Here is a 10,519-nt window from a genome sequence, read left to right as displayed (position 1 = left end):
TAAGGGTACCCCCAATTTTGGTATGTTCCCTATATTTTCATTTCAAGTACCTGTCAGTATAACTATGGTGGAGGGTATCCAAAGTTCGGCCCAGCCGAACTTAACGCTTTTTCACTTGTTTGGAAATTGATTCAAAGAATCTCTACATTCCAAATGCAGAAATTGTTTTGGTACACTATTCTTTCGGTATTGACATTTAAAAGATCGATACTCTGATCTATTGGCTGATTTAATGACGTCGTATTTGCTGCATATTACCATTTGACAGAATAAATTGTTTTCCCTGGTATATGGCCAGGATTTTTTCTGACTTCTCAGCCAATGTTCCGAAAATTAGTCACTGCGTAAAACTAACATTGCCCAAACACAAAGCATATATTTTTCAATTAAGAGGGGTTGTTTTCAAAGAAACATGACCTTTTGGAAGTGATTTCCTTTTCAATTAACCGATTTTTCATTTAGGGAGCCCCCGCCCATTGTCAGTTTCCAAAATTTAAATTTTGTTTTTCGATTAAATTTGAACTGATGACAACAGTGATTCTCAAACATTAAACGCGTGTTTCTCAGCAAAACTCAAGAGTCTCGCCATAAAATATCTGAAAGACATTCCATGAATATTTAAAGAAAACTTTTCTATCAACTGATTAATGGTGTTTTCATTTATTGCATTTTTTTCAATAAATGTTTCTTGAAAAACTTGTTTATAAAGTAAAAAGTGCACGTTGTGTATTGAAAACAAAACAAAAAAAATAAAGTATCTGCTGTTTGTGTTTCTCTTTTTCTTTTTCTCCGACTAAATACACATTTAAAAATTGCTACAAAGGTGTTGCATTCAGCTGAGTGCTGGGCGAATGTTTGTTTTTGCGTTCTGATGTTGTTCTTGCCATGTTAAATAAAATTCGTTTATTTTCACTTTACTATTCATCCTTGCGTTCGGCAGGCACCTCCCAATAGAGTTCATCCTGATGCTGTTCGTCCTTTTGTAACTTCCGGAAGCCGGTGTACTTCAGTGCCAAACCTGTTGTGTGTTTGAGTTGGTCACCATAGATATAGAGGAGGCCCACACACACACACGCACACCAATAAATGTGCCATAGTTCCCGACCAAAGCCCATATGACCGGTGACCGGAAGATAAAGTTAACAAAGTTTTCGTGGTTATTGGCCCCATACAGCCGTTTGTAGATGACGACGACAACGACAACGCCGACGGAGATGATTATGATGTTGTTGTTATTGTTGGCATAACATAGGAAATCAAGTCAAGCCATTGTGTAAATGGGGCAGTGTAAAGGATGAGAACAAGAGGAAGGAAAAATAAATTATTATATATTTTATATTAAATGCTGGACCATTTCCTACTCAATATAGATGTGTAGGGATTACCCACCTGCTAATATACCACCAACTATGGCAACCAGAACAGTCATGGCAATACCGAAAAGTTGATAGCCAGCCTGTTCACTGGCGGTGCGGCCATAGCCCTGAAATAAAGTGGTAAAAGAAATAATTATTTAAAAATCTAAAATTAAATCGCATATAAGTTTAAATAATAGTTAGAAAAGGTCTATTGGTATTCCCAATAAAATTGTTCTTTTTGATAAAAAATTATATTTAGGGAATTATCGAAATCCAATCCCCGACTCATTTCATATTATAGAAGATTTTTGATATTTTCGGAGTCTCAATAAAGTTTTTATATAAATATATTCTTGATATAAATAAGCATCATCTACGCTGCAACTGGTCATGGCTATGTAACATTCATTTGTGCCTCTTCTGCATATTACTTATACAAAATTTACTTTTTGGTAAATTCGAGTATACAAATGTTTCGTGTATCCGTATATACTTACCCCCATTATATGGACTGTTGCATCGTTTTCGGTCATGTTGTTGCCTGATATTTCCGTTTCATTCAACATTGCTGGAAAGATAGAGCCCAAATCGGATTTGTATTCTTCTCTAGTCACCATCAATGCATAAATGGCCGAGGCAATGGCTGAGATTAGGGCCGGCATGCCATGGAGATTATGTACGCCACAGGTGTCGTGTAAACGTAATTTCTCTGTGAAAAATGGCTGGAATATTGTCACAAAAGGGATGAGGAAGAGAATGAAAAGAAGAAGAAAAAATAGAAACAAGAGATTAGAAATTGTTGCAAAATAAAGTTTATTTAGATTTTTTCCGTTGGCCAAGCAATTTTTATTTTTGTGTTATATATTAATATGAAAAAGTTTTGTTTTTGTACGTGTCTTGTTTGACAATGTGTAAACAGAAGTTTAATAAATGTTTAGGTTTTACTATAAAAATTTATGATTTTTGTTCATTGAGTTCTGTTGCATTGTTTGGGGTATGTGGCTGGAAAATTTAGTAAAGGTAAATTTAAAGCAACAACTTCAAAAATGTGAAGACATGGCAAAATGCATTTTGGAAACCCTATTTGTAGAGAAAAACTTTTAGAGGTAAATGCAACACCGACTGTTGCCGTTGCATATATCCTCAGCTTATGACAAATGTATTAATCCTGACTATTGTAAGCTATTTTGTTTGTACGGAATTAAAAAATAAATAAATAAATAAATAAAATAAAAAATAACAATAACAATAACAAGTGAAAAAGCGTTAAGTTCGGCCGGGCCGAACTTTGGATACCCTCCACCATAGATATACTGACAGGAACTTGACAGGTACAAACTGATTATGTAAACCATAATTTCAGCAATTTTTAATGAATATTTATACCCTCAACCTTATGGCTAATGAGGGTGTATAGACTTTGATACAGTGAAAATGTGCCTCGTCGAAATATTGGTTCTAGATCCACGTTTTTTTGGACCAAAACCATTTCAGATAATTTTGATTTTATCCAAACTTTGTTCAAGTTCGAAGCTGGGAAATATCGATCCACTCCTTCTGGTACGCCCCATACAGGGGCTAGGCCTAAATCCGGGCTATAGTTCATATATAATACATTATCGAACCTTACGTTCTATCCTCCGCAGGTGAAATGATTACACCAGAGTCTTTGAACCAAACCCAAAACGCAGAACAAATCAGATAACTATTTTAATATAAAACAAGTGAAAAAGCGTTAAGTTCGGCCGGGCCGAACTTTGGATACCCTCCACCATACATATACTGACAGGTAAAATGATTGCAACAGAGTCTTAGAACCAAACCCAAACACGGAACAAATCATATAACTATTTTACTATAAAAAGGGGGTTATATGGGGACGACCCCAAAAAGGGGGCGAATATTTAAACTTTTTGGTAGAGAGATTTGTTACCATATACGACTTCATAATACCAAATTGCAGCGAATTCGATTGAAAAGCGCACTCAAGAACCCCAAAATACCGAAAATTGGGGGGTACCCTTATATGGGGGCTATCCGAAAAAATTGACCTATATTTATAATTTTTCGTGAAGTGATTTGGTACCTATTAAGTACTCTAAATACTAAATTACAGCCAATTCGGTGGAAAAAATAGATCAAAACCCCAAAAATAATGAAAATTAGGAGGTACCGTTATATGGGTGCTACCAGAAAAAGTGGACCTATATTTATAATTTTTTGTGGAAACATTTGGAACCCAATAAGAACTCAATGTACAAAATTTCAGCGTATTCGGTACATTTTGCACTTGGGGAGTTTAGGCACGATGGTTTCATCTTTCGGTCTTGATCTAGGTTTCTTAAAAATATGACAACGTGCAAAGTTTAAATGAAATTAAAGATTCCGGTTGATTCATATGCTTTAAAAAAGAGGTGAGACCAATGGCTTTCATCTTGACTTGGACTCGAATAATTCATTCTCATTATAATTTTGACGATTTTGTGAGGGAGGCATCAAAAGTAGTAGACCGATATTCCACACCTTCAAAGTTTATTCAAGGGGATCCCCCATTCTCGGTTTCAAAAAAATTAATTTTGTGTTTTGATATAATTTGTCCCAATAAATAAAGTCCAGTGAAAATCTCAAAAACTCTTGAAGCCGATTTATTGTGTTGGCATCACTTTAAACGCGTGATTCTCAAACTTTAAACGCGCCTCAGAACATTGCTTTTATGAATAGCGGGCTCGATATCTCAAAAACTAATAACCCAATCGATTCCAAATTTGAAATGGAGCGAAAACTTAACTTTTTTCTTTTTTTCTGCGAATCCTCGGTGAAGGGTATCTGGACAAGTAATTAGAAGTGCTGTACTGAATATTATTCGGAAAATATGTCAGTGTGGAAGAGCTGCTGTTGACCTATAATCGGGCAAAGGGTGCAAATATCATGAGATATTGCCCAGGCTAGGAATAAACATCCGCAGAAAGTTAGTCTTCCGTGGTAATGTGTAGGGTTTCGTAGAGTTGGCCCCGTCCGGTTTTACGTTCACTGGTTTTACGTTTACATTTTAGTGAAAATCAAATAAATGTATTCATATTCCTTAATATTTCCAGCCTATGAATTTTCCGATATTAAAATGTCCCATCTTGACGCATTTATGTCTTTGTAATGACCACATGATTAATTTCTTTTCTTATCACAATACACCATACTATGTGTGTCCGGAATATATTCCTAATGTTCTTTAAAATTGTATTATTGACTCCAAGCGAAAATTGCCTAAATAAATTATCTGACGAGAACGATAGTAAAAATCCTTTATTATATTTTACCATTTTGCAAAATTTCTCAATTTGCATTGTTCAATTTCTTATTTTGTAAATTATCTCTTTCTAGTTTATAAAATTGCAATATTGTTCGAAACCTAAATATTAAGCCTCTTAAAAACTTATTATAACATATCGAAATTGGTATATGTTATAATAAGTTTTTCCGTTACGGGTGGATATTTTAAATACTTTTGTTCCATTGTTCAAAAAATTAATTAATTAATAATAATCAGAACCCTCGGATGATGCCTGGGCATCCGATTGTAATATTAAGTTGATGGTTAGCCATTGAATGCACATAAAGTTATCTTGGACTTGCATAATGGACCCTATTCCATTAAGAGTTTAGACTTCATAAATAATATGGGTGTATTGTGTAGAGCAGTAAAACGTTGGTATTGTATATAAACATAGATAATAACGATATGCTACCCTTACACAACGACATGTGCCAAAGACATAACAGCAGTGAAAACATCGTCCAAAACCTGATGGCGTATAAAAAATAATTAATATCATAGACCACGAGTCCCTTTCCAGATTACGACATTGTGATGTAGGGCTTTAAAACGCATAACCTATTTTGCTCTACGGTTAATAACAATTTGTATGACTATGTTGCTCGACAATTAAAAGATTTGTAGTCATTGGTAAGTCTTGGTAATTTTTGATAGGGAGATTTGAAAACCAATTATAGGCAACGCGCCCATAATGCCAAAAATACCGGGTAAGGAGGGGGCTCTCCAAAAATGGGGCTCTCCAAAAATGGGGCTCTTCAAAAATGGGTCAATGTTGCTAATTCTTGTCGAATGAAAATGTGCCCATACTCCCCAAAATATCTAAATTTGGCAGGTACTGCTATATAGGGACTATTTATCATTTTTGATAGGAAGATTTATAACCCAATTAGAACCCATAGTACCGATTTACAGCTAATTTCATGGAAAACCCTGCCAAAAAGACCCAAAATACTGAATATATGGGGGTACCGTTATATGGTCGCTATAACAAAGCGTGGACCGATATACCCCATCTTCAATTTCAAATTCAAACAGATTCAAATTTTTAAACATCTAAATTCTATAAAAAGTCCTGCATATCTCCCTCCTGAGCTCTTCTGTAAGTAGACCTCCAGAGATCTTCTACAAGTAGACCTCCAGAGCTCTTTTATAAGAAGACCTCCAGAGCTCTTCTATAATATTTCCAGAGCTCTTTTATGAGAAGACCCCCAGAGCTCTTCTACGAGAAGACCTTCAGATCTCTTTTAAGAGAAAACCTTCAAAGCTCTTCTATGAAAAGAGCTTCAGAGCTCTTCTATGAAAATACCTTCAGTGAGAAAACATTCTATGAGAAGACCTCCAGCCCTTCTATGAGAAGACCTCCAGCTCGTCTATGAGAAGACCTTCAGAGCTCTTCTATGAGAAGAACTTCAGAGCTCTTCTATGAGAAGACCTCCAGAGCTCTTCTATGAGAAGACCTCCAGATCTCTTTTATGAGAAGACCTCCAGAGCTCTTCTATGAGAAGACCTATAGAGCTCTTCTATGAGAAGACCTCCAGAGCTCTTCTATGAGCAGACCTCCAGAGCTCTTCTATGAGCAGACCTCCAGAGCTCTTCTATGAGAAGACCTCCAGCTCTTCTATGAGAAGACCTCCAGAGCTCTTCTATGAGAAGACCTCTCTTCTAAGACCTCCAGAGCTCTTCTATGAGAAGACCTCCAGAGCTCTTCTATGAGAAGACCTCCAGAGCTCTTCTATGAGACCTCCAGAGCTCTTCTAGAGCCTCTCTCTATGAGAAGACCTCCAGCTCTTCTATGAACGCCTTTAGACCTCTCTTCTATGAGAAGACCTCCAGCTCTTCTATGAGCCTCCAGATCTTCTATGAGAAGACCTCCAGCTCTTCTATGAGAAGAACTCCAGCTCTTCTATGAGAAGACCTCCAGCTCTTCTATGAGAAGACCTCCAGCTCTTCTATGAGAAGACCTTCTTCTATGAGAAGACCTCTCTTCTATGAGAAGACCTTCAGAGCTCTTCTATGAGAAGACCTTCAGAGCTCTTCTATGAGAAGACCTTCAGAGCTCTTCTATGAGAAGACCTTCAGAGCTCTTCTATGAGAAGACCTTCAGAGCTCTTCTATGAGAAGACCTTCAGAGCTCTTCTATGAGAAGACCTTCAGAGCTCTTCTATGAGAAGACCTTCAGAGCTCTTCTATGAAGACCTTCAGAGCTCTTCTATGAGAAGACCTCCAGCTCTTCTATGAGAAGACCTCCAGCTCTTCTATGAGAAGACCTCCAGCTCTTCTATGAGAAGACCTCCAGCTCTTCTATGAGAAGACCTCCAGCTCTTCTATGAGAAGACCTCCAGCTCTTCTATGAGAAGACCTCCAGCTCTTATATGAGAAGACCTCCAGCTCTTCTATGAGAAGACCTCCAGCTCTTCTATGAGAAGACCTCCAGCTCTTCTATGAGAAGACCTCCAGCTCTTCTATGAGAAGACCTCCAGCTCTTCTATGAGAAGACCTCCAGCTCTTCTATGAGAAGACCTCCAGCTCTTCTATGAGAAGACCTCCAGCTCTTCTATGAGAAGACCTCCAGCTCTTCTATGAGAAGACCTCCAGCTCTTCTATGAGAAGACCTCCAGATCTTCTATGAGAAGACCTCCAGATCTTCTATGAGAAGACCTCCAGCTCTTCTATGAGAAGACCTCCAGCTCTTCTATGAGAAGAACTCCAGCTCTTCTATGAGAAGACCTCCAGCTCTTCTATGAGAAGACCTTCAGAGCTCTTCTATGAGAAGACCTTCAGAGCTCTTCTATGAGAAGACCTTCAGAGCTCTTCTATGAGAAGAACTTCAGAGCTCTTCTATGAGAAGACCTCCAGAGCTCTTCTATGAGAAGACCTCCAGAGCTCTTCTATGAGAAGACCTCCAGATCTCTTTTATGAGAAGACCTCCAGAGCTCTTCTATGAGAAGACCTATAGAGCTCTTCTATGAGAAGACCTCTAGAGCTCTTCTATGAGCAGACCTCCAGAGCTCTTCTATGAGCAGACCTCCAGAGCTCTTCTATGAGAAGACCTCCAGCTCTTCTATGAGAAGACCTCCAGAGCTCTTCTATGAGAAGACCTCCAGCTCTTCTATGAGAAGACCTCCAGAGCTCTTCTATGAGAAGACCTCCAGAGCTCTTCTATGAGAAGACCTCCAGAGCTCTGCTATGAGAAGACCTCCAGAGCTCTTCTATGAGAAGACCTCCAGCTCTTCTATGAGAAGACCTCCAGCTCTTCTATGAGAAGACCTCCAGCTCTTCTATGAGAAGACCTCCAGCTCTTCTATGAGAAGACCTCCAGCTCTTCTATGAGAAGACCTCCAGCTCTACTATGAGAAGACCTCCAGCTCTACTATGAGAAGACCTCCAGCTCTACTATGAGAAGACCTCCAGCTCTTCTATGAGAAGACCTCCAGCTCTTCTATGAGAAGACCTCCAGCTCTTCTATGAGAAGACCTCCAGCTCTTTTATGAGAAGACCTCCAGCTCCTCTATGAGAAGACCTCCAGCTCTTCTATGGGAATACCTCCAGCTCTTCTATGAGAAGACCTCCAGAGCTCTTCTATGAGAAGACCTCCAGAGCTCTTCTATGAGAAGACCTCCAGAGCTCTTCTATGAGAAGACCTCCAGAGCTCTTCTATGAGAAGACCTCCAGAGCTCTTCTATGAGAAGACCTCCAGAGCTCTTCTATGAGAAGACCTCCAGAGCTCTTCTATGAGAAGACTTCCAGCTCTTCTACGAGAAGACCTCCAGATCTTCTATGAGAAGACCTCCAGCTCTTCTATGAGAAGACCTCCAGCTCTTCTATGAGAAGAACTCCAGCTCTTCTATGAGAAGACCTCCAGCTCTTCTATGAGAAGACCTCCAGCTCTTCTATGAGAAGAACTCCAGCTCTTCTATGAGAAGACCTCCAGCTCTTCTATGAGAAGACCTTCAGAGCTCTTCTATGAGAAGACCTTCAGAGCTCTTCTATGAGAAGACCTTCAGAGCTCTTCTATGAGAAGACCTTCAGAGCTCTTCTATGAGAAGACCTTCAGAGCTCTTCTATGAGAAGACCTTCAGAGCTCTTCTATGAGAAGACCTTCAGAGCTCTTCTGTGAGAAGACCTTCAGAGCTCTTCTATGAGAAGACCTTCAGAGCTCTTCTATGAGAAGACCTTCAGAGCTCTTCTATGAGAAGACCTCCAGCTCTTCTATGAGAAGACCTCCAGCTCTTCTATGAGAAGACCTCCAGCTCTTCTATGAGAAGACCTCCAGCTCTTCTATGAGAAGACCTCCAGCTCTTCTATGAGAAGACCTCCAGCTCTTCTATGAGAAGACCTCCAGCTCTTCTATGAGAAGACCTCCAGCTCTTCTATGAGAAGACCTCCAGCTCTTCTATGAGAAGACCTCCAGCTCTTCTATGAGAAGACCTCCAGCTCTTCTATGACAAAATCTTCAGCTATTCGGTCTAAAGTCTTGTAATGTACAGGTTATATGAGAACTCCAACAGCACAGGGTCAAGTATTAAATTAATGAGGCTATCTATATTATATTTACTATGATGTAGTTCCTGGTGTCCCTATATTATTTACATAAACTATTTCTTTCATTATGCATTTTGTCAAGTCTTTAAATTTTGCATTCCTGCACTACCAACATCATACCGAAATAATATATAAAAAAGATATACACAATTACTCACCGTTATAAAACGATAACCCATTACCGATATTGTACCGGCAATGATTCCAATTAAAACAGCGCCATGGGCACCAATCAGCAAATTACAGACAGTGCCAACGGCAACACCTCCGGCCAATGTTGAATTCTGAACGTGCACCATATCCAATTTGTTCTCGTGGCTGACAAGTGCCGATAAAACAAACGTAGTGACTGAAATTGAAAATGTTGGTTATACAATTAATTGTGGCCAAAAAATAGATCGGTACGTATTTTATTGAAAACCAAATGAAACGAAAGCAAAAAACAAACACTTTTTATTGATTTTTTATATGAAATACAAGCAAAAACTCTACACAAAATTGTTACGTTTAGAAGACAAAGTTTTCAAAATAAAATAACATTCTGCAATTTCGATGTTTAATTGTATAAATGTGTTTGTGTAATTCAGACGTAGAGTATCCTATGCGGTTGAGTAAAATTTGAATATTTTCTAACTTCATCATTAGATTGTTCTGAATAAATTTTATTTTACATTTCAACGAGGCAAATGTGTTTAAAAAATATGTTTATTATATATCGGATCAGAGATCGGATACCAGATTTTGTGAGACATTAAATTTTGAATTTAAATTCCTCTGTTAAGTCAGTCATCATGTTTTTCTTCACAAATTGACAGACTTGACTTGACATAAGTTGAACTTGACATACGTTATTCTAGACTCAGTTCGGAAGTCTATGTTAATTCTCAATTGGACAAACGTAGATCCATTCGTGCGCCATTAGTATGAAATCGAACGATAATATATATCTGGGACCTTTAAATAAATCTGAACATCAAAACTCAACTCGTGTCAAAGTCTTTATTAAAGCACTTCCCCTCATATTTGTTTTCTGGTTAGCGTGGATAACCGAAAATATTATATACAGCTTCCATTAAATGAAGCCACTGAAAACGCTAGAGGCACGTGGTTAAGGTGGTTATGCAGAACAACATTCAATACCCATTTAACTCGTATATATGTAATGCTCTACTATGTGAGTGTTGACAAAATATATTGATATTCCGCTCACAAACTAATTAAATGTCAAATGATTACATTCAGAAATATTGTAATTTTTTTTTTTGGCACACTTTTACAAAATGGCTAT

At 38.1% G+C, this 10,519-nt stretch overlaps 1 protein-coding gene across 1 annotated transcript in view; it reads right to left on the bottom strand.

Moving 5' to 3' along the window:
- Positions 1-878: 878 nt before the first annotated feature.
- LOC133326813 (ammonium transporter Rh type B) overlaps positions 879-10,519 on the bottom strand; it is a 51,004-nt gene continuing 41,363 nt past the window's right edge. Inside the window, exons 5-8 of the mRNA XM_061535418.1 lie at positions 9,390-9,580; positions 1,856-2,080; positions 1,390-1,483; positions 879-1,018 (exon numbers count right to left, since the gene is read on the bottom strand). Of these exons, the coding sequence (XP_061391402.1) occupies positions 918-1,018; positions 1,390-1,483; positions 1,856-2,080; positions 9,390-9,580 (611 nt within the window). The 3' untranslated portion in view covers positions 879-917. The remainder of the gene's footprint in view (positions 1,019-1,389; positions 1,484-1,855; positions 2,081-9,389; positions 9,581-10,519) is intronic.

The sequence above is a fragment of the Musca vetustissima genome, unplaced genomic scaffold (genome assembly GCF_032173495.1).
Source record: "Musca vetustissima isolate MV318-11 ecotype Yass unplaced genomic scaffold, APGP_CSIRO_Mvet_v1 utg2717, whole genome shotgun sequence".
NCBI lineage: Eukaryota > Metazoa > Arthropoda > Insecta > Diptera > Muscidae > Musca > Musca vetustissima.
The sequence above is the reverse complement of the archived record's forward strand: the minus strand, read 5'-3'. Positions and strand labels throughout refer to the sequence as shown.